Source organism: Xyrauchen texanus, chromosome 8 (genome assembly GCF_025860055.1).
Source record: "Xyrauchen texanus isolate HMW12.3.18 chromosome 8, RBS_HiC_50CHRs, whole genome shotgun sequence".
Classification (NCBI taxonomy): Eukaryota; Metazoa; Chordata; class Actinopteri; order Cypriniformes; family Catostomidae; genus Xyrauchen; species Xyrauchen texanus.
In genome coordinates this window covers 38,768,809-38,794,265 of record NC_068283.1, presented here as the reverse complement: position 1 = coordinate 38,794,265, position 25,457 = coordinate 38,768,809, and the positions used below count along the sequence as shown (strand labels likewise).

Sequence of the window (25,457 nt, the reverse complement as noted above, 5' to 3'; positions counted from 1 at the left end):
TCCTGACCCTAAGATCTCGATATGATGCAGTTGCAGGTGACTGTGTTCATGTTATGAGTGTGTGAGTCTCCAAACAAGGGGCAGCTTCATCCGTGCCTCTGTTACAGTGAAGTTTGTGTAAATGCATGTGTTCGAGACAGGCAGGAAATGTATGTACGACATCCAAACTGTTGTGTAAATGTGTAAGTTGCAGCATTTATTCTTTATAGATGCATGTGTTGTTTTTAAGTGCACAAATGATGGGTGATTATTGTGCAGGGAGTGTTTGTATGTAAATAAGTGGTTGGTGTGTGTGTGTGTGTGTGTGTGTGTGTGTGTGTGTGTGTGTGTGTGTGTGTGTGTGTGTGTGTGTGTGTGTGTGTGTGTAAGCATGTGTGTATTTAAGTTCTCAGTTCTCCATTGTTCCTGTGCTGAACAGCACCCTTTGATCGGTTCGCGCCAGTTTGGCAGGGGGTTCCAGAGATTCGTCACCAATAGTGCCCCCATCAGACTGCAGAGATAACTCTTGACACTCATCCTCACTCTCTTCTTCTTCCTCCTCTTCCTCTTCTGAGATACACAAAAACAGGAGGATTAAACAAACATGTAGCAACAACTGCATTTTTATATTTTCTGAAGAAAATGTGAGTGGTGTTTGCTTATGCAAAAGTTGCTGCCACTACTGTATGCTAAGAACACTGCCTTCAATTTAAGTCTATGGGATTTTATTAGATAGATAGATCTATAGATTGATCTAGAAAGAAAGAAAGAAAGAAAGAAAGAAAGAAAGAAAACCAGAGAGAGTAACATTAAAGCAAATTAAAGGTATTGGCTGTGTTTGTTTACATTTGAATTTTTTAATAGTTGGAGTTTGAATTTGCAAACAGTTAAACATTCCATCAATGTGTGCGGGATTTTGGAGACTGTTGATTGGCCGCTACGGGAAAACTGTAAATCTCAAGGGATTTTGATAAAAGCCTAAACCATGTCTGTAGAATAACAGACCACAATAGTGATGCTTACATTTGCCAGAACTACTAATAAATAAATAAATTCTTAAATTTCAGCACGGTGAAAACTTCAACAGGTACACACAGTATGTTTGCTTGTAGAGGTAAAAGTGTTTATGGTTTTGTGTTTGTGTGTGAAGCAGCTAACCTTTATCAGGATCCAGTGGATTCAAACTTCGACCAAGACTTGCAAACTTCAATAAAGAGCAAAACTTAGAATGACCAAATTTAAGAAACTACATTCATACTTTATTTATTAATAGTGTTTCATTCAGTTCCTCAAATTAACATCCTGTTCTAAGCGCCTTTGGCACACTTTTGTTTTGTAATACTCAGTGAAATGAGAAGTATGTCTGAGATTATGCAAGTATTTCTGTCTTTGAGTGTGTTTGTACCTCTCCCATGACAGCGATTGGCGTTTCACCCTTGGCCTGTGCGACTCTGTGTTCTATCAGGTAATACATGTATTCATCATAGAGCAGACGGATGAGGTGAAAAGAGCCAAAGCTGGCTGCACTGCGCAGAGTCAGATCTCTGATCACCATTGAACTAAAGAAAGAATGGGAGAGAGATACAGGTAGAGTGAGACGTTAGGTAGGTAACACAACAAGAACAACAAAAAGTTAGCATTTCAATAAGTGTCTCCAACTGAGATTATTGCTCTGTTCCAAAACCTAGTTAGCTGCCTACCTAGGCAACATTTTTAAGCATACATCATAGTCACACTGAGGACACAAGTGCTGTTCCAAACATGTAGGCTGCAAAATTATTGCTGGCTTCTGAGACACCTTGTTTTAGCCAAATTTTAATGAGAGAATTTCATGCATCGCAAATGAAAATTGTCCAACGTGTATGCAATGTTGATTATTTTATTCAGTGCTGAAAACATTAGGGGGAACAAGAAGAGTGCTATTTGTGTGGTTTGTTTGAGAGACAGTCACTTAATGCACTTGAAGCAAGGCGTCCAACATTGGTTTACCGTTTTGAACATCACCTGTAAAAGCTCCACTTCAGCAGGAAGAGTTTAGCTGCTTTAGGGAAGGCAGAACTGGACTGGTACGGCTTTAAGACCTGTGAGACCACACCATCCAGCCAGGCGGCCCACTGTTCCAGAGAGTTCTGTTGCTGGAGAGTCAGTTTAAAGTCCTGCTCCAACCGCTGCACCACCCGATCTTCACATCGGCACACCCATGAGGCCTGTTCCTACAGAGAGAGAGGAAAAAGAGACTCAAGAACCCAACCTAACTGGCCAGAGTCAAAAGAGCCCACCCTCAAGTCTCTACCATCTTCAGGTTCCTATATTTGGGTAGGATCCCTCCTTCAATCTATGGAAGTTTTTCCTGCCCATTTTATCGTACTCAGGCAAAAATCATAAAAGATGATATTACACCTCAAAAAAATTGCTTGAATTGAGTTATCATTCATGTCGGTAGCACAAACGGTGCAGGATACGTAATACTTTGGGGTTTGCCCAGTATGAGTCACAATGAATGTGATTTTGCCTTAAGGTTGTAGGTTCGAGCCTGCCTGGGGGAATCCATGATCCATCTATATAGCAAGACACAAAGGGACTGTCCCTTTAATAAGTGTACCGTATGTTACTCTGATTAAAATCCTAAATGCTAAATGACAACGAAGTTGCCCCTGCTGTGCAATCACGTTCAAGACACAAATCATTTGTAATGCTAAACATTCACTTGATTTTCCTTTCCCTGACAGACAGACAGACCACAAACACCCACCCACACCCACATATACATGCCAAAAACAGTTCCTCTCAGATGGTGACAGAAAGCTCTAATTCGACTCATGTAAATGCAGCATTCAGCTTCAAATCTGACTAGACATGGGATCTGAACAGGTGCACACACCTGCACGTTGGCAAAGTCCACTCTGTTGAGGTCACTGAGCATCTGGTTGATCTGTGCAGTGTTTTGTAGGACGGCACGAGCAGCCTGGGCCAGGTGGTTTAGAGAGGTGTATCTGCGCAGGGTCTGAGCAAATGCGCTCGCAGACGTCACCTAAACAGACAATGGGCCAATTCATAAAGAAAGGAGCAAGAAAGGCATAAATGAAAGCTTTTTTTTTGGTGGGTATTTACGGTTTATATAGCAAAAGGATTTATGTGATGTTAACTAGGGAAAGTTCCATAAAAAAAAAATCACAGTCAGATAATAATTTAAAAACATGATAAAGGAGCATTCTTAAAGGGATAGTTCACCCTAATATTAAAATGATCTCATCATATACTCACCCTCATGCTATGGTGCATTAATTCTCACATCAATTCTCAGCTCTGTAGGTCTATACAATGCAAGTCAACAGGGTCTAAAACTGTGAAGCTCCAAGAAAGCACAAAGACAGTATAAAAGTAATCCATATGAATCTAGTGGTTTAATCCATGTCTTCAGAAGTGATATGGCAGGTGTGGGTAAGAAACTGACCAATATTTAAATCCTTTTTTACTTTAAATCTCCACTTTCAAACATCCCTCCTAAACACTCTTCTCTTTTAAGAGTTCTTATTCTTTTGTTTTTGGCAATTTGCATACTTTGTACATATCGCCACCAACTGGCAGGGAGGAGAATTTATAGTAAAAAAGGACCCTGTTGACTTGCATTGTATGGACCTATAGAGCTGATGTATCCTTAAAATCTTAGTTTGTGTTCTGCGGAAGAAGAAAGTCATACATCTGGGATGACATGCGGGTGACTAAATGATGAGACAATTTTCATTTTTGGATGAACTATCCCTTTAACATTTGCATTGTGATTTTGCATTTACCTATGTGAAAGTCATTAGGGAAAGTTTTAATGGACTTCAAACACTTTATTTGAAGTCATCTCTGACTTTCAAAACTAGACGCAACCATGGTTTAGTAATGCATCTCTGACCATGCCTTTCAAGCGTGGTGTGACACTCACAAATGAGTGTTGGTTTTCATTGTCTGATGTTGATGCCAATATACAGTATTATAAATAATTAAACTTAATGATGGCAAACGAGACAAATGAGAATGGCTTACATTAAATGTAACACTTATTTTGCATAACATTATATACAGTTTGTAACCACTGACAAGATGGTCAGTAGATTTTGGAACTGAGACAAGGTGGAGGTTTAGGAGATTAATACTTTAATCAGCAAAGCGGACGCCGTTATCTGCAATGCTGATAAACTCAAAATGGCAAAACTTTGGCTGATTTCTAAACCTGATGAATTTAAATAAAAAGGCACACATTGCAAATTCATAAATGCACACATACACACAAACAAATGATAATAACTTGAGATCACTGACCTTGACACGAACCATCTCTTCAGGAATGTTCATCATGGCGTTAGTCAACCAACTCTCCAGACTCTTGGCAAAGTTTCGGATGGCTTGTGTTAAGGCACCTGAACAAAGAATTGAGATACTGTATATTATGCTCAATGTGCTGCTGTGTTATGTAATGTGGTTCTGGATTTTGTGTGACGATTGACACTTTGTCATCACCAATTTGGAAAGAAGGAGGTGAAAATGGGCCACTGCTGGTAAAATGAAATTCACCTGATGGATCTCCAAGTTCCAGCACATACGGTGCTGAATACTGATATGCAAAGAAAGCATTTGCGCAACTCACTGGGAATGGGTCTCAGAACATCTGGGATGAGCATCTCCACAAGGCCCTGGTATAGTGTGTTGTCGCAGTCACGGCTCCAGCGAAGCACTGGATCATATTTACACAGCAGCACTAAACATGACTTGGGCAGTCGCTTCTCTGACTCATCATGTCTAAGATATTAAAAGGTATCAGGTCAAGTATGAATAAAATGTTTATTACTGTATTGTTCATGAAATTACTAGCCTTGGCGATCATGATTTTAAAGGGATAGTTCAGTCAATAATGGAAATTCTTACATAAATGACTCACCCTCAAGCCATCCCAGATATGTATGACTTTCTTTCTTCATCAGAACACAAATGAAGATTTTTTAGAAGAATATCTCAGCTCTGTAGGTCCACACCAATGCAGTTGAATGGTGACCAGACCTTTGGTCCAAAAATCAAATAAAGGCAGACTCAAGTGGTTAAATCCATGTCTTCAGAAGCAAAGAAAATAGGCTGAGAAACAGATCCTAATTTAAGTCCTTTTCTTCTCTAAATCTCCACTTTCACTTTTACATCTGAAAGTCACATGTGGTGCCTGTTTAGATTCACTTTATTATGAACACACGAATTATGTTCTGTTTCTCAACTAAACCTATTATGTTGCTTCTGAAGACATGGATTTAAACACTGGAGTCATATGGATTACTTTTATGTTTCCTTTGTGTGATTTTTGGAGCTACAAAGGTCTGATCACCATTCACTTGCATTGTATGGACCTACAGAGCTGAAATATTCTTCTAAAAACCTTTGTTTATGTTCTGCTGAAGATAAAAAGTCATACACATCTGGGATGGCATGAGGGTGAATAAATGAAGAGAGATTTCATTTTTGGGTGAACTATTCCTTTAAATGATCATCCCTAGGTGGGACTTTAAACTATCATTCTGTGATTGTATAACTTGACACTGTCAAACCAAAGTCCACCTTCTAAGTCAAATTCAAGTCAGCCACAAAAATGTATGACTTGACATGAAGTGTCAGTTTCAAAGTTTTGGACATGTTGGGAACACACTTACACAGATAATGCTGCATCTCCTGCCTGACTTTCACTGAACCTCCAAAATGTTTTCCAGAGCGTTTCCACCAAAGGGAACTGCAGATTGACCATCACATCCAGAATGGCCTGAAGAAATAAAATAACATCGACATCAATAAAAATCCCTGCAACTGAGTAGTCATTACAGAGAAGCATTCAAACAGAGAAGTCTCACCTCGCAGTGTTCTCTGTAGAGCATCTGAAAGCTCTTAAGATGTTCCAGCTCAGTGCCCTCTGGCAACGCTTTACCCTGTAGGTCAACATCAGGGAACTCTGGAAGGGCCCGGGACGCATCTAAACATCAAATCATAATAGCAATGATATAATGATTTGTTGTTATTATTCCTTTTCTTTAAATTTGTATTTATCTTTTTCTTAACAGCATACTTCAAAAAGAAATTAAAGGAATGCTCAATTCAAGTTATGCTGAAACAACAACGTTTGTGGTATAATGTTGATTACCACAAAAATGATTGATTGAACTCATCTTGCATTGAACCCAGAACATCGCTTAAAATCTCTCATTGACTTACATTGATAGAATGTTCTGTATCGAAAATCAAACGGCCAGTGATGATGTCATGACTCACCCAAAAACTGCTGGTACTGCTGCACCTGTGTGCTGATGTCCGACAGACCTGAACTCTGCTGCTGCTGCTGTTGCTGTCCAGATCCGGATGACATACTGTTAGTGATTCCCTCCACTTTCTGTACCGGCTTCAACCTGCAGGGATACAGAATCAGAGAGGAGAATCAGCCGGACTGAGACATGCAGGAACCAGAGTGATGGAGAGTTAAAGAAGAGAGCAGGTGTGTCCACCTCTGTTTCTGGGAGAAGGGCTGCTGTCTCATGGCCAGGTGTTGCTGGTCCTCCATCAGTCTGAGCAGAGATGAGTTGGCTTTGATCCGCAGTCCATAATAGTGATATTTGGAATTCCCTCTGCAACAAACACACCAAAGCTTAAGTGCACCTGGTGACCTGGACTAGAAGGTCATGGAGGCTTGTAACCATGATTTGTGTGTGTATGTATTTTGTTTGGGAGTGAAACAGTGAAGTGCGATTATTATCAGTGAAAAATTTTACACAATCTGTGTAACCTCATCTACAGTCAATAGTGATAACAGTATTTAAAGGTTCACTCAGTAATTTTTTGGCTCATTAAAAGCGTTTTACTCCTAAAGAAATTAATTGAAATTGTGAAACGTATGTATAAAATCAAGACCACTCACAAGAGATGGAGATATTAGTCATATCAGTAACCTTATAAAAGCTGTTTTATTCTACATGGAGAAGGTCCCCTCATGGGGACTGCTATGTTAGGATCACAAGACCAGCCGAATAGTACTTGCTTAATCTCCTTAATCGCCTTGTTATTGGATACATTAACTAATGGGTTAAAGATGCTGTAAGCGATATTAGCATTCTGAAGATTTCAAGTGACTGAGCCGTTGAATTAGCCACGCCCCCTCATTCCAAACCCCACCCTCCAAAGATAATTTTGAGACAAAAACCGAGCAAAAGAGCAGCATTATTTGTTCCTGTGGCTGTCAGATTCAACAGTGGCACAATAGCGCCCTCAACTGACAAACATGAATCATAGCCTCAATGATCCGCTTCATATGCAACACTATGAGAACAAGCAAAATGATTGACAGGTGAAAAGCAACACATTTTTGTTTGCTGTTTGCAAAGTCAAAGAGATCAGTGAGATATCTCAGGACACGTATTTCATTAATATCTTTAAGGGTGTAAGAGTATTTATGTATACTTTTCCATGAAAGAAATCACTTACAGCACCTTTAAATTAGTCATAGCTAACTGTAAATAGTGAATTTCTACAATTACATCTTTAACTAAAAACCACTGTGTTTGAATGATGCTGCATCCAGGCCCTTAGGTGTCAGTGTAAGTCCAAGATCATATATTAAAAAAATACTGAGTGCACCTTTAATGAAGTGTCCCAGTTTAATATGCAGAGACAACAATAAGTAAGCCGAAAAATAGGATGGCAGGGGAAGAATAATCAATATTCATGAGGAAATTGATTCCTGATTGGTCAGAGAAACTATAACCCAACCCTAACCCTAACAAATCAGGAAGTGCTTTACTCATAAACATGAATTAATCTAACCCTTCCCCTGCCATCCTATGTTTCAGAAACATCTGCTGTCTGGACCCCAACACCATGAACACAGAGAGCTGAATCTTTATTTAGAACCACAGCACCATCATTTGATTCATCATCTGACATGATGAATCAAATGCTACTGTTTAGATTATATTCTCATGTAACCTTGTACTTTCTCTCACCTTGTGCCCAAGCGCCTGGTCCTCAGCCCCATGAACACCGAGCGGATGAGTTTCCCGAAGGACGCTGCGTTCACGGGCTCTAGTTTCTGTTCCTGACAGTGCAGCAGGTAGTGGCAGTAGAGTGTGGATCGGGGCAAACTCACCCCTTCTGCGGTCTCATAGTTATCCAATAACCACTGCACCTGAGGGCCAGAGGACAGCTGCAGGGATAAGACACACACATAGCCACACACACACTCAGACAGAGCCCAGGCTAAGGGATATCCTAAGAAACACGCAAACGCCTAAATTCAAAAATATGTGTTGATGTTCGCATGCAGACACTCTGCATGGATTAGCAGTAGACTGATATATCAGTTATACCGATTATTATGTGCCGATAATTGCTTTTTGGAACTATCAGTTATAAGCAAAAATCTACGGCGATAGATGCCATTCTTTTTGTATTATTATTATTCCTCTAAGTTCCACCTCTGGAGGAACGGCTTGGTATTACAGTATAACAGCAGCCTCTAGAGGTGAAATAAAACCAATCAATGTCTTGACACCTTCTAAATGTATTTCGGGCTTGTTTATAGTTAAAAGTCCCATGTTGCGCACCAAATCTTTATTTTTGGGATTCTGGTTGCAAAATAAACTGCATCTGGGATTTTATTAATTTTGGACTCTTGTAGCCTCTATGTCTGTTCCCTTCATAGTTAGGAGAAACATAAAAATGTTTTCGAAACTATTGGCAGATTAATTGGTTATCTGCCTTTTCCAACACCTTAGTTATCGGTATCTGCAAAATCCACTATCGGTTGACCACTAGCATGTATATCTATTTTAAATATGCTGTCATGAAAAGTGTACATTATTTAAGGTCATCGTAAAATGCCATTTGCAACCTGTTTTACTTCTGTAATGTTAAGTATTTTAGGGTTAAATACATTATTTGAGAACACAATGTTGGGCGGAACTTCATTTAGTCTATAACGTATACAGTGGGTACGGAAAGTATTCAGACCCCCTTAAATTTTTCACTCTTTGTTATATTTCAGCCATTTGCTAAAATCATTTAAGTTCATTTTTTTTCCTCATTATTGTACACACAGCACCCCATATTGACAGAAAAACACAGAATTGTTGACATTTTTGCACATTTATTAAAAAAGAAAAACTGAAATATCACATGGTCCTAAGTATTCAGACCCTTTGCTGTGACACTCATATATTTAACTCAGGTGCTGTCCATTTCTTCTGATCATCCTTGAGATGGTTTTACACCTTCAATTGAGTCCAGCTGTGTTTGATTATACTGATTGGACTTGATTAGGAAAGCCACACACCTGTCTATATAAGACCTTACAGCTCACAGTGCATGTCAGAGCAAATGAGAATCATGAGGTCAAAGGAACTGCCTGAAGAGCTCAGAGACAGAATTGTGGCAAGGCACAGATCTGGCCAAGGTTACAAAAAATTTCTGCTGCCCTTAAGGTTCATAAGAGCACATTGGCCTCCATAATCCTTAAATGGAAGACGTTTGGGACTGACCAGAACCCTTCCTAGAGCTGGCCGTCCGGCCAAACTGAGCTATCGGGGAGAAGAGCCTTGGTGAGAGAGGTAAAGAAGAACCCAAAGATCACTGTGGCTGAGCTCCAGAGATGCAGTCGGGAGATGGGAGAAAGTTGTAGTAAGTCAACCATCACTGCAGCCATCCACCAGTCGGGGCTTTATGGCAGAGTGGCCCGACGGAAGCCTCTCCTCAGTGCAAGACACATGAAAGAACACCTGAAGGACTCCAAGATGGTGATAAATAAGATTCTCTGGTCTGATGAGACCAAGATAGAACTTTTTGGCCTTAATTCTAAGCGGTATGTGTGGAGAAAACCAGGCACTGCTCATCACCTGTCCAATACAGTCTCAACAGTGAAGCATTGTGGTGGCAGCATCATGCTGTGGGGGTGTTTTTCAGCTGCAGGGACAGTATGACTGGTTGCAATCGAGGGAAAGATGAATGCGGCCAAGTACAGGGATATCCTGTACAAAAACCTTCTCCAGAGTGCTCTGGACCTCAGACTGGGCCGAAGGTTCACCTTCCAACAAGACAGTGACCCTAAGCACACCACTAAAATAACGAAGGAGTGGCTTCACAACAACTCCGTGACTGTTCTTGAATGGCCCAGCCAGAGCCCTGACTTAAACCCAATTGAGCATCTCTGGAGAGACCTGAAAATGGCTGTCCACCAACGTTTACCATCCAACCTGACAGAACTGGAGAGGATCTGCAAAGAGGAATGGCAGAGGATACCCAAATCCAGATGTGAAAAACTTGTTGCATCTTTCCCAAAAAGACTCATGGCTGTATTAGATCAAAAGGGTGCTTCTACTAAATACTGAACAAAGGGTCTGAATACTTAGGACCATGTGATATTTCAGTTTTTCTTTTTTAATAAATGTGCAAAAATGTCAACAATTCTGTGTTTTTCTGTCAATATGGGGTGCTGTGTGTACAATAATGAGGAAAAAAAATGAACTTAAATGATTTTAGCAAATGGCTGCAATATAACAAAGAGTGAAAAATGTAAGGGGGTCTGAATACTTTCCGTACCCACTGTAGATTTGATTTTGAAAAGTGGGCATTCAATACCAGAATGTCTTTGGAATAATGTGGACTGATGAATCGTGCACAATATGACCAGTAACATGCATTAAAAGGAATGTTCCGGGTTCCGTACAAGTTAAAGGAATATTCCGGGTTCAATACAAGTTAAGCTCAATAGAACACATTAGTGCGATAATGTTGATAACCAAAGAAAATAATTTCGACTCATCCCTGGTTTATAATATAAAAATAAATAAATTAAATCTGGGTTACAGTAAGGCATTTAAAATGGAAGTGAATGGGGCCAGTCCATAAACATTCAAATACACAGGGATTTAAAAGTATAGCAACAAGACAAAAACATTATTGTATTGTGTGTTAACATGAGATAAAATGGTGGAAATGTCATCATGACAGCAAAGTTGTAATATTGGATATAACTTAACACAGATAAGGTTAATAACCCAAGTTATCATTACAGTTTCAATCCTTTTTGACTTTTCTATATTTCCAACTTTCCAGGCATTTGTGATTACTGAAAACTGATTTTTAAAAACCATTTTGATTCAGATCAATTCACTAATGAATTTGTGGGCCGTTTTGATCCATTATTGACCCAAAAGAACGATTCTCTCACAAATCAGGCATCAACACTATGATTTGCGAGCAAGTTTTAGGGGCCATTCACACAAAACATATTTTTAAAATCAGTCTGTGCTGTTTTTCAGTTATTTTTCTATGTTAACTAGATGGATGTCTTTGATTGTAGAGCTGGATCTTACTGTTTTCTCAGCGACTCATGCAGGAGCACCACATGACATTTTTTAGGAGTGTAAGGTTAAAAAGAAAGACAACTTTTAAAATGCCTGTAACACATATGTCCTGTTCTATTTGTTGTCTAGCTTTTTTAGCAGAAGGAAATATTATGTCTGGACAGCCACTATCTGTACATGAGATATGTACATTCACTATGGATATTTGGGTAACACTTTGTATTAAGGTTCCATTTGTTAACATTAGCTAACAATTTTAGTTAACATGAACTAACAAGGAAGAATACTTTTACCGCATTTATTTATCTTAGTTAAAGGTGCACTCAGTTAAATTTATCCCCATTAAAAAGTTTTACTGCTGTGTAAGTTATGTGCAGTATGTCATGTTTGAACACCAGGAAGATTAGCTGACTGCCATGGCATCCGCTAATGGGGATCCTTAAAAAACAATAAAACTGCTAAAGAAATTGTCATTTAAAAAAATATGTGTAAAATCATGACTCATAAGTCATATCAGTCACCTTATAAAAGCCGTTTCATTCTACATGGGGCAGGGGCGCCCTCATGGGGGCTGCCATTTTAGAATCACATGACCAGCTGAATTCTACTCACTTAATCTCAGTAACAGTCTTGTTATTGGACACTGTCACTCTTGGATTAAATTAATCAAAAAGAGGAGAGGGAAAGGGCAAGGCGGGGCGACAGTGAGAGAGAGAGCGAGAGAATTCTCAGACATGCCGTCGCCTGGTCCTCGACCACTCCACCCTCTGGCGGACAACAGTCGCTCCTCCCCTGGCAGACAGGAGCGAGTCCTCCAACGAGCCCCTCTGCCCCTGGCAGTGGCTCCACCACTCCAGGTGGCCGGCAGCAAGCCCCTCCTCCCCTCGCGGATGGCGGCCTTTCCTCTGTGTCCAGGCAACCGGCAGTGACTCCTCCGTCCCCCGGCGGATGGCCACAGCTGCTCCTTTGGGCGGACAGCAGTGGAGAGGACTCCACGACTCCAGTGCATCCCTCCTACCTACCGGGTTTCGGACCAATGCAACAAGGTAAAGGATGGGCAAGGAGGAGGCGGGAACCGGACCAAGCATCAAAGTAATATTTTAATGAAAACACAAACACAAAAACACACACGGCAGCTATGTGTGGCTCTCTCTCTCCCGAACTGCCACATCCGGCTGCATTTATCCCTCTCCTCGGCTGATTAGCCAGACTGGCGTGCATAGTCATGGCACAGCCCCGCCCTCCTCCTCGTCACAATGTATTTTAATGTTTACGACTGGCACTATTCACTTCCATTGAGTGCCTCACTGTTAAAAAAAAACATGGGTTGGGTTAAAAAGATGTTGTTGTTTTTTTTAACCCGGAACATTCCTTTTCCTTTAAGAAATTAAATAGGGTCAATTCTGATTTCATGCTGACTTTCTTAAAACACAATGTCCCCAAATTTGTAGCAAATGGCAACATTTTGTTACACTGTGAATGTTATGGAAACATGTTCATGCCTCCCAAAAAAACTTTCTGCGTGCCGTGGCATACAATACGAGTAATGAAGTGCTAAATAAATATGGTGCCTCAATCCTTGACTACAAGAATTATTTAATGGAATATACACCACATTTTAAGAGCATTTCCATATATTAACAAAATGGTCATTAATGTATCATGAATATGATATAAAATATGGTTACGACTAAATTCAATGTTTTCTGCAATGAACACGTCAGCACAGTGAAAGACAACAAACTACACGTCATGGCCAACTGCCATCATAAATATCAAAAGTCAACCTGATAAGTGTGACACACTTAGTTAATGGAATATACCCCAAGAAGATCAGATTTGAATGTGACCGACGACTACAACTGAGTCACCCTGCTCTTTAACTGTGCTCGCTGACGTATGAACCATGCATAAAATTTGTTTGCGTGGCAGGAAGTGGGGATTGGTGAATGACGATGAGTGACGATTAAAGCGATAGTTCGCCCCAAAACTGAAAATTCTGTCATTTACTTTACTTACCCGTGTCTTGTTCCAAACCCATATGAATTTATTTTTCATATGAGGTTGGAACAGAAGGGTGGGTAAATGATGGCAGAATTTTTATTTGTGGGTGTCCTACCTCTTTAAGCCCCGCCCCTGCTGTCGTCATACCTTTTTGTCTGCCGACGGCACGCTATTGTCCTCGCCTTCGTTTATACTCACGGTGGACGGAGAGGCGCGGGTGGGGTGTGTATAACCATGTCCGTTTCCACTGCCAGCAAGCATGTAGCCGCCCTGAATCACGTAACTCCCGCTGCTACCGTTAGCCTCCCCTCCAGAATCAGAACCGTTAGCCGCCGCCCCCGCGGTTGCCACTACAGCTGTGACTCCGCCCCCAGCAGCTGAAGTGGGATTGGCCACAATCTGCCCCGCCCCCGCCACAAACATGGACACCCCGGGCGATCCAGTGGTCACAGAGACAGTTAAGGGAGTGCCGGGGGATGTGGCCTCAGATCCAGAGGCAGGGGTGGTCTCGTAGTACTGTCCAGCAGTGGTTTGGGTGTACAGAGGGGCGTCTGTGTAGGAGAAACTGCTGGAACGTCTGTATGAAAATAAAAAGGGATAGGACATTGAATATTGTTAGGACATTGAACAACAGCACATATGCCAGGGTTGGGAATCATAAGGAATTAAACGATTCCGGTTCAGATTCAAATTCCTCTTTACAATTCCAGTACTTTAGTACTTTTACTTTTTTTAATTACTTTAGTAATTTAGTACTTTTGAGATAGAAATCTCTGGAAATAAGAAATGCAATTTTTATTGGGTTTACTGCTCTCAGCAGCCTGTTATCGGCGCAAGAAAGCACAGTCGAGAACAATTACTGGAACCGAAAGTCTGTTTGGTTCCGGTATTTTCCAAAACTTAGTTCTTGGTCCTCAACATTAGCTGGGTCTGAGTGGTTGTTTCCATGAATACCCACATGGTGCTGGTGGTGTAGTTTGTGTCTCCTCCTTCCACATACTGCACCTGGTTAGCATACACATGCTGGACTGGGACCTGTTGGAGCTGCTGCTGTACCTGTGCCACATACACACACACATACCAATACGCAAAATGAGACACACTCCGACATATCGGCCTACACTTCTGTAATGAAGTCTCTTACAAATAAACATGCCTGTCACACCATTTAGTACACTAAAATGATCTAACATCATCAACTCACTTTTACTAACTGAAAACTGCTTTACCAACACACTGGGGGGGATTCACTAAACAGATGTGTACCTGGTATTTCAGGATAAAAACCTGCATCGTATTCACCAACCACCCACAATCCAACTTAACCAGCCAGTATATGTGCTGATTTAAGGCTGCGCTAGGCACTTAAATTAAGTTGTTTTTGTTTTTTCAGTGGAAGTCATGTCTAGATTAATACAATTACCCATTGCCATCTGCAACTTTTAATTACAAAAGCTCCAACTTGACTGCCATGACAAATGACCAAAATCACAGTGGCCTCAACCGTTACACGTCGCGTACTCATATTTCTGTTTGCTATGCCATTTTATACAGCCAGTGTTACATGGTCCGATTTTCTTTGATCTTTAACATTTCGCGAAAACATATAAAAGGCAAATTAATAATGGATCCATTGTGCATTCTGAGCATTGCCATAGAAGCAAATCATTTCTGTGTGCAAGGGCATAGCCAGGAAATTACTTTTGGGTGTGCCTCAATAAAAATAGATGGGGCAAGTTTTCGTCCAATTATATATATATATATATATATATATATTTTTTTTTTACCAAATTTTCATTAACAACAGAAAAGCGGCACATTTCAGAAATGCATTTTTTTCCATTAACTATTTTATAAACATATTTTTGAAAAGCAATATAAGAGAGCATACATTCAGATGCACTTTACAGTCAAGAGCATCTGCATTTTCAAGAGCCGATTCAGGTGCCTGGGTTCTATTAGTGGAATGATGCTGTACATTCCCAGTAAAGGATGCAAATAAATAACTATCACCAGGTAAGACATTCTTAGTGAACTCCGCCCACTTTTAACTAAAGTCACCTACGCTATGGACAGAGGGCATCTCAAAGAGGTAAGACTGCATATCTGTCACAGGAACAGTGCTGTAGGAGACTCCATCCGTCTCCCAACCCACCGACATGACTGGTAAGGGGAAGGTGGCAGGTGAGTAGGCGAGAGGCAGGGATGAGGAAAAACAGGATGGTGAGGCTGAATAGCCCAGCAAACCTCTGTTTACAGAGGCATACGCTAAACTGTCTCCGAAAGGGTTATTCTGTTTCTCTAGAAGAGCTGCTACTGCTGCCCTATGCTCCAACCACTCTTCTATCTGTCTCTGTCGCTTCAATTCTCTCTCTCTCTCTTCACTTCCTGTCTGTCTGCAAAAAGGGCTCTGAAAGCAATCATCAGAAGGTTACATGTCTATCTGATTAGAATTCAAGATGAGGGTCATTCCTACTATGCAGTACATGTTCAATTCTCCATCACATGTTACACTTACAATTTTCAAAGATGGAAATCCTATTAGTTTTCTAATTAAGTGAACATATGGGTGAATTTTTCATAACTTCAATACTTTGGTTTGAGCGGACGTTTCCATTTTCACTATGTCCCCAGGTACTATGCACTAACTTGAAAGCTGCCAATTTATTAAGAAATATTCCAGGTGTTTCTTAGTTTTTTCCTTTCTCTAGCAGAAATGTTTCAAACAGTGCATGTATTTAAGTGAATATTGTTTTAAATGATAATCAGTTCCAATAACTTCAATGTCACTGTTGATTTTTTGTTAATATCCCCTTTACTAACAAAAGCCAGTTCCTTATATTGTCTTAAATCATGCTCCAGGAAGTTAAATTATTTTGCTGGGAAACATCACAATCATCAGTAATTATTAACAGTGGATTTTATGATTTTCTGTGATATTAGTGAGTTTGTCTTGCTTCAAAAACAATCAATCCTGTTTAAACAAATATATTTAAAAAAGTGGTATAAATACTTCACAATTAGAAAGATGTTTGAAAAAGCATCAAAACTAACTTCAAGTTGACACCCTCATGTAAGTTTAATTTCAATGGCTAATTTTAGTTCTTTATTTCATTCTTTTAGGATCCATCTAGTTAGACATTGTTCATTTTTCTTGCCAATGTGTAAATAAACAAGTTATAATAGGGGCTGTCAATTTAACAAAAAGTATAAAAACACAATTACTCATGTCCCCAGTGTCACAGTTCTGATAAACCTGCAGGTTTGTTTTGTCATTTTCTCTTCCTGGTGTTTTGCAGGCATGCCTGACTGGCATGATTGATTGTTCTCAGGGCTGCGCTGATCATGCCACTGATTTCTTGTCGAGCAACACCTGTTCCAGCCTGACTGCACTCCCTACATATGCCCTCATGTTTCTATTTCTTTGCCAGATTATTATGCTAAATTGAGTACTAACCTCACTCTCCTAGCTGGTACTGTCTTGATACTATGTTTGTGGTTTTCCTTCCAGTCTTCGCTGAGTTCAGCCTGTTTCTGCTTTGATTGACTCTGAGGCGCTGAGGATAATTTTATGGACCATGAATTATCATCCAAATGGACTTCTCACGTTTCGGCTGGATGAACCTATCAATGCCCATACCCTGAGCAGAACACCACTGTCCGTCATCACTCATTCCACTGATGAGTGGTCATGTTTATCTCAAGGGATTATTCCAGATTATTATGCTAAATTGAGCACTAACCTCGCTCTCCTTGTCTAACTGGTCCTGTCTTGTCATTCTGTTGGTTTGCCCGTGTTGTTCAGGTTGTGGTTTTCCTTCCAGTCTTCGCTAAATTCAGCCTGATAATCCACAAAGGAATTCCGCACTATGCCTGCATGCCGGGGATCTACACTTCTGCTGTTCTCACATTGTCTGCTGGACATCTCTCTCATTGCCAAGCTTCTACGGAGGATTCTGCCAAGCTACTCCTGACTTCCACGATGCACACACTCCACTGACGAACATCCTACTCTTTACTCTGCATGGTGGCGCATTACTGAATTTATTAATAAATATTTTTGGAACTGTTACCTCTGCTCCTGGGTCATTCTGTCCAACACCAACACATTTCACCCAGATCATAATAAGGAATGTTTACCATCATGTTTTTATGAGTCTCCAGTCAGCAGAGGGCGGTAAGCACAACTCCAGCTGAACAGGCAACATGAAGATGTACAGACAACAAACCACACTTACTGGGAGCAGACAGCACAAGATGAGGACGTGTTCTTGTATTCAAACAAGCTGGATGGATCACAGCTCTGAATTCAGGGTTCTTGAGATGTGTTTAAAACTACATTGAACTTAACACTGCTTATTAAAACTCTGTGTTTATGACGTGACGCAATGAAAGTGAGGAATTCCAAAATGTGTACCGTACATACACACATAGATGCATCCTTAGAAAAGCCCTTATAATAAATCTACCTCGGACAGGTGGACGAGTGCAATTGCAAAATGGATTGCTGTGGACTGAAGGACAATGATAGGCTTATGTTAAATTATATGGAAATAAAACAATATACTGCCTTCTAAAGCAACTTTTTGTTTTGTGTAATAAATGCTTTACTCATTTGACACAGTAATGTATTTTAATTACCTAAATTATTACGTTTAATATATATTATATTTCAAATCATTTAGATATAATTATTTATTTTTATTTGGTAGCCTTTCTCTGCAAATATTGATATATGCGATAACAGTGTTTAATTAATCAGTGCTTCATGTAATTAATTTGATGAAGAAATTAAATCGATTGACAGCCATTGTTATAATTAATAAACTTTAAGTGCCTGAGCTTCACCGGAGCATATTTCTGAAAATTTAGTATAACCTGTTATAGACTCATGCAATTTCCCTTTTTAAACATTACAAAAAAGTATAACAGGAATGACCCAAGACATGATTATTACCATTCCGATATGAAACTTGAGTCAATAAAATACATTTTACAGAAAGAGAATGCTGATCACGGATGGGACTATGTGAACTTGGATATCACAGACATCAATTTGAGTGCGTGCGGGTGTAAACCGTAATCTTTACTCACATATTAACAAACATTTGTATGTGTGAGAAAGCTCACCTCCTGTGTCAGGTGCACAGATTGTAGGCTGGTGACATTCAGCTGGGTGCTTGGCTCTGTTTTTGTTGCCTGAGATGTGGCCTGAACCACTGACCTCTGTAAATAGATTACAGGGGAAATGAAAAATACTAGGTACGGCTACAAAGGCAAACCACCATCTATTTACTCTTTGCACACCTGTGAACATCTCTAAAGCTTTTACTTGTGGAAATACCTCCATAGAATAAAGGACATTACAGATTGAATTGAAAACTCAATTTTGACCTGGTTATCAAACACATAGCAAAACACGATTTCTTAAAGGGGATAATTCGCCCAAATATACAAATTATTTAATCATTTACTCACCCTCATGACATTGCAAACTCAAAAGACTTTATTTCATGGAAAACCAAATACAATAAAATACTTCGAAGAATGTTCATGCTGGTCTTTTCCATACAATGAATGCATATAGTGACCAGGGAAATATTCAAACCTGCCGTATCGAGATGTGACACGCCAGACAAGAAGGTCAAATGGGTTTGGAATGACATGTTGAAGGTGATTAAATTATAAATTTAATTATATTTGGGTATAATATTTCTTTAAGATCATCATAATTTACATTGTCTGTTACTTTTTGACTATATACCCAATAAAAAAGCCTATTAAATGTCTGTAAACAATGTTCATCGTTATGAGGAGGTCCAATCCACTTGTATGTGCAGTTCATCCTGTATGGATGAATGGACAGTTGGTGATCTGCAGAAAAGGTTTTGAGTATATTTACCTAAATGTGTCTCATCTATCATTGGGACATTCCAAATGTATTGTGAAACTATAAACTATAAAGCTTGGAAAGTGGTTTCCTTTGTGGAAACCTCCTATTTAAATGCTTGCATTGTTTAGGGTTTTTCTGATGGTAGACTCACACATTATCAACAGCACAAGATCATTCACTGTCCCATATCTCAATTGTTTTAGAACTGCACGCAAAGCCTTTCCCTTAGAATATACCCCATCTGTGGCTTTAGAAATCCAGTCTTATAAAACAACACTTCCAATGAAATCTGCTGAAATCTAATTGAATTTAATTAGGCCATGCAGCATTTAAAAATATACAATATGAGTAACAGTCAAAAAACATCTATGGATTTTTATATGACAGGGCAGGTGAAACCTACCAAAACCATAAAATGCATTAATTTGAAGGTTTTAATTCATTTTTAATTGAGGTTGACCGATGGTAGATTTTGCAGATACTAATAACTAAGGTGTTGGAAAAGGCTGATAACTGATTAATTGGCCTCTAGTTTTTCAAATTGATTTATTGAATGTTAAACCATATTCTTAGTCTTTCCTTTCTGTGACACAGAGGGGACAAGAACCTAAAATGAGTAAAATACCAGATGTGGCCAGGGCAATAAATTGCAATGTCTATATTGTGAGATGCATAAGACAGCGCTACAGGGAGACAGGAAGGACAGCTGATCGTCCTCACAGTGGCAGACCACGTGTAACAACACCTGCACAGGATCGGTACATCCGAATATCACACCTGCGGGACAAGTACAGGTTAGAAACAACAACTGCCCGAGTTACACCAGGAATGCACAATCCCTCCATCAGTGCTCAGACTGTCCGCAATAGGCTGAGAGAGGCTGGACTGAGGGCTTGTAGGCCTGTTGTTAGGCAGGTCCTTACCAGACATCACCTGTAACAACGTCGCCTATGGGCACAAACCCACCTTCGCTGGACGAGACAGGACTGGCAAAAAGTGCTCTTTACTGACGACTGACAAGTCGCTCTTTATTGCCTCACCAGGGGGTGATAGTCTGACTTGTGTTTATCGTCGAAGGAATGAGCGTTACACCGAGGCCTGTACTCTAGAGCAGGATCGATTTGGAGGTGGACGGTTCGTCATGGTCTGGGGCGGTGTGTCAAAGCATCATCGGACTGAGCTTGTCACTGCAGGCAATCTCAATGCTGTGCGTTACAGGGAAGACATCCTCCTTCCTCATGTGGTACCCTTCCTGCAGGCTCATCCTGACATGAACCCCCAGCATGACAATGCTACCAGCCATACTGCTCGTTCTGTGCATGATTTCCTGCAAGACAGGAATGACAGTGTTCTGCCATGGCCAGCGAAGAGCCCGGATCTCAATCCCATTGAGCACGTCTGGGACCTGTTGGATCAGAGGATGAGGGCTAGGGCCATTCCCCCCAGAAATGTCCGGAACTTGCAAGTGCTTTGGTGAAAGAGTGGGTAACATCTCACAGCATGGAGAACTGGCAAATCTGGTGCAGTTCAGTACTTAATGCAGCTGGTGAACTTACCAGATACTGACTGTTACTTTTACTGTTTATTTGAAACCCCTCTTTGTTCAGGGACACATTATTCCATGTCTATGAAACTTGTTCAGTTTATGTTTTAGTTGTTTAATCTTTTTATGTTCAACAAATATCTACACATGTTAAGTTTGCTGAAAATAAAAGCAGTTGAAAGTGAGAGGATTCACTTGATTTAAAAAGATTGTCTTTTTTGCTGAGTTTATGCTGAGTTTATATATATATATATATATATATATATATAGTACACAGTATGTTATGGGGGGGCCAAACATTATATACATTATAAACATATCCTGAATATAGCGTTGTAAGTCAGACAATATAAATATAAATATGAATATATAGTTGTAAGTCTCAATATATAAATCGGATATATACTTGTAAATCCTGAATATAAAGTTGCAAAAATATATATATATAAATCTGAATATATAGTTGTAAGTCCGAATATATAAATATAAATCCAAATATACTGTATACTTGTAAGTCACTTTGTGATCAGGCTTGTTGATAGACAAGCTCTAATTTTTCATATCTGACTAAAAAAGCTAACATGCATAAACATAAATATGTGATTTACACTATGATTGTCATAATCAGTCAGCTTTTGACATATAACACATTTTTTTTTATTTTGTTTTTAAATTATCATTATTTTATTTTTTTATTATTATTATTATATATTCTGTTTCATCCATTTCTTGCTGGCCAGGGTTTGAAAGCCCAAGGGTTTCTTAGTCACAGGCAGTTAAAAATGGCAGACTTCTTTAAATATTTTGTAGAAGATAAATTTAATCTATCACTTTTCAGTGATAAAAGTGAAAGAGATTGTACACAGGTGCCAGAGGACGTGTTGGGATGCCCCAGTGGCACAGTGGTTTGGTGGACAGTCGAGCTTGTAGAATTTTTTATCAATGATGATTTTATTCAGATATTAGCAGCGGCATGTGATACACAGGAGAGACATGACCTATCACTATATATTTATTTATCTATTTTTTACACATTATACAGCAGTAATTGTATAACATTACTAACAAAACGCCAAAAGATTGTTCTATCTATAACAATCCAAAAGATTGTTCTATCTATAACAATCCAAAAGATTGTTCTATCTATAACAATCCAAAAGATTGTTTCTAAGGACCCCAAAGTCTAAGGACCCTTTGCCATCCATGTTTCAGTGAGCCTTCAATTTTTTGAAGCAGAAAATATAAATCTGGATAACTGATTTGTGTCATCATTGTACAAAACTGAATTATTTAGATATAGGATCTGCTTTTAATTACACATTTTATTCAAGAACATCTGTCTATGATCATGTCTGATCATAAAGTTATAACTATACTGTATATTCAGATATATATTTATATTCAGGATTTACATTTATATATTCAGAGTTTAAATAATGATTACCTGTTTGGCCCCCCATAGTATGGATGGATGGATGGATGGATGGATGGATGGATGGATGGATGGATAGATAGATACATACTATGGTTTTGATTGGTATGGTATGATTTTTACCCATAACTGATATATATCAGTCAACCTCAAATGTATTACCTCTTTTAATCCTTCTAGAATCTAGACATTCCCATACTTTTTTTATCTATGACCTTGATTAATTAAAACCCGAAAACTTTACTTTTTGTAAAGACATGGAAAAATGCGTCTTGCTTGAAGTGCTTAAATATGCCTTTATAATCAAATGTTTCAATAAATTTTCTTGTTTGAGGCTTGAGTGCCACTACAGCAATATTCAAGGTTGTGTTTGTTCAGTTGTTCAGGTGATATTGCAGCTGATTGAGCAATATTTTAACCGGGTGTCTGGGTGTGTACGGTTAGGGTTACCTGTTGGGCGGTCTGCACCTGCTGCACCACCTGTGTGGGAACTCCAGTCTGGACTACAGCTGCAGGAGGACTGGAGTCAGACACAGAGTCATTTGAATGAAGAGAACCCTCTACAGGAAAAGAGAAGAAGATAGAAAATGATTGAGAATAGAGAAGTGATAACATGCAAAAAGAGGTTTTATTGAAAGTTAGATTAACAAATGCAAATCTTGCCCAATATACATGAATATAAATGTAAAAAGTAGAATTAAATAGATTTACATTACTTTTAAGAAAATGCGAGTGCCACTTTTTGCATCTTGCCTGTGCAAAACTTGCCACCCTAATACCAGGTAGTGCATAAATATTATAAGGGTACACTGTGGGTGTACAAAGTGTTTACTCGCACCTGTAACTGTGACAACTATGTACTGTGGTGTGTTCTGGACGTTACTGGACTGTGTAGGTGAGTTCTGAATCTCAGCTGTGACATATTGGGTCTGAGTGGGTTGGGCCGGAGCAGGCGGGGCCTGAACAATTGCCTGGGTCTTTTGTGCTTGTGCTGGAGGGGGCGTGGTCTGGCCGGCAGGCGGGGTAGCTGTGGCGGTAGCCCCGGTAGTCTGAAGTTCAGCCAGGAACTGTTGGGGAGCTGCCGTCACGGTGGCAGTCTGCACTGTTGTTGAAGTCACAACGCCCCTCTGAGGCTGGGAGGGCTGTTGAAGCTCCCTCACATAAGCTGGAGTTGCCATTGGACTGAGTGCAATGAGAATATAATCACAGGCTCACATTATAATTAAAACAATGACAAAACAGAAAGACAAACAAGATTTGTAAAAAAATATATATATAATTTTTTTACAGAAAGTGAGTTTGCTTCCCCATGCAAAACGTGTTTTATGTTTTGGGTAGTTGCTAGGGTGTTGCTATGTGCTGACAGCCAAAGACTGTTTAGCGCAATTTGGACCACTTGTATTAAAATGAGTAACTGGTACGTCCAATATGGCGGATGTACAGGTAAAACAGCCAATCTTATTTTAGATACAGTCATTGCCTGTCAGTCAGCTTGTGAATGCGCATGCGCAGTAGCTTGAGCAGCATAATAAAATGTAATTTTTTAGCGTGATCTGAGCTAAAGAAGCACATTTTATGATACCATTGTTGACATATTTACCTGCTGATTTAAAATATGTTCTTTGATCATAATCGTGACCAACCGTTTTGGAGATTTCAGCCTCTCCCCATTCAAGTAGATAGGAGCTGTACTTTTATGCCGCTTGTATGCATAGAAAATAGCTGCCCGAAAGCGTTTTAAAGATGGCCGCCAATTGGACTGACTTTGGTGATGGCTTACTGGCCCAACTCAAATGAGCCCACCCCCACATCTCTATGATATTCTGGTCCCTAGATATGGCTTGGGTCCCTCCTTTAATCAAAGTCTATGGGATTTTGTTGCCGTTTTCTCTTCCACTAAATTAAAATCTTAAATCTGATTGCTTAGACAAGTAGTATCACATCTCTACTCAACAAGACACACAATTTGAGGTATCATGCACATCTAAGTTTAATATTAGGGTAGGAGGTTTGACATAATTATTTGGGTTTTCATTACATCACTAATTACTTTTACTATGTACCGCCTTAGCACAACCATGCCATTAGTGCAAAGCCCTAAAGACTACAACCATTGTTGGCCAGCAGGTCCAGAAGGGAAGGATATGGCAGTGTTTGGTGTCCGATTACCAGAAACCTGATCACTGCTTGCAAATGAATGAGGGCACACACCATTGTTAAGAACAAAAAGTGAGACTTAGAAACAAAAAAAGGTAAAAATGAAATGTATATGGTGCCTTCCATGCAGTAAGGCTCAGTCTCATTGATAGCGCCTATACATAGATGAGGATGTATTGATTTATCACAGGTGAGGGACCAGTCAGGTTGAAACACTATTCTTATATAGACCTGCCAAATGTACAGTATAGGCACCCATTGAACATCTACATCAATATACATGTAATTAAATATAATATTTTAACCTCATTGCTATACAAACTCACAGAGAAACAATGAATGCTGGTAAAGCATGCACAAAAGCCGTTTATGTGTTTAGACATAGTTTCTGCGCAGTCAAATATACTGGTTGATGCAACTATTTGCATTGTGCCATGTTCTATTCTGCATCATGCAGGAGGCATTTCGTTACGTTATTACAACGTGATTCGTATCCAATAATCATGACCAGCGCTCTGTAAGGTTGATAAGATCGTGAGAGTAAATGTTTCATATCCTGGTTTGTCAATGTGGTCGTCGGTGTAACTATGCCAACCGCGTTTATAACACCTGACTCCATAGCAACGCCAGCCGACAGCTATGGCAGGGCGGCAATCCAGCGATATCTATGAACACTCACGTATTATTGCAAACAACACCCGCCATTTTGTACAACCTATCTAGTATATCGTCATAACAACGAGCAGCTTTCGGAGAGCCCTGTGGTAACGGATAAACGTACGCGAGAACCCTCTGGTTAGCGCGCGTCTCGATTGCTAAGCAATCCCGGTCACTATTAATGGTTATCGGACATCGATATTCGCTCAAATAAATACCAGCAGTGCTCGCACCTGTTCTGTTTTCAATATACTATGACTTGGTATGAAATGTAAAAAATGAAATCACCTCTTATTCCGAGTGACTTTTCCAGCGGTACTTTTGATTTAATACGCTTTATTCAATGAATCGGGTTGTTGTTGTTGTTGATTCTCGTTGCTGGGTTCTTGTCACCACGACTACCGTGGCTATGGCGCTTCGTCC

At 39.7% G+C, this 25,457-nt stretch overlaps 1 protein-coding gene across 3 annotated transcripts; it reads right to left on the bottom strand.

The window, feature by feature from the left end:
* Nucleotides 1-286: 286 nt before the first annotated feature.
* Nucleotides 287-25,457, bottom strand: LOC127647288 (MHC class II regulatory factor RFX1-like). Of its 3 annotated transcripts, none has more exons than XM_052131446.1 (18): nucleotides 25,323-25,457; nucleotides 23,059-23,402; nucleotides 22,671-22,780; nucleotides 18,483-18,578; nucleotides 14,311-14,408; nucleotides 13,500-13,929; nucleotides 7,992-8,191; nucleotides 6,501-6,620; nucleotides 6,271-6,404; nucleotides 5,856-5,974; nucleotides 5,661-5,767; nucleotides 4,616-4,767; nucleotides 4,291-4,388; nucleotides 2,861-3,010; nucleotides 1,984-2,192; nucleotides 1,385-1,538; nucleotides 1,138-1,183; nucleotides 287-549 (listed from the first exon to the last, which is right to left on the bottom strand). In XM_052131446.1, the coding sequence occupies exons 2-18, from the start codon at nucleotides 23,396-23,398 to the stop codon at nucleotides 389-391; spliced, it is 2,724 nt and encodes a 907-aa protein (XP_051987406.1). In that variant the 5' UTR covers nucleotides 23,399-23,402; nucleotides 25,323-25,457; the 3' UTR covers nucleotides 287-388. The 3 variants fall into 3 exon arrangements, with proteins under 3 accessions (XP_051987406.1, XP_051987407.1, XP_051987408.1); XM_052131447.1 differs by having other exon boundaries at nucleotides 13,551-13,929; XM_052131448.1 differs by having other exon boundaries at nucleotides 7,992-8,173; nucleotides 13,551-13,929.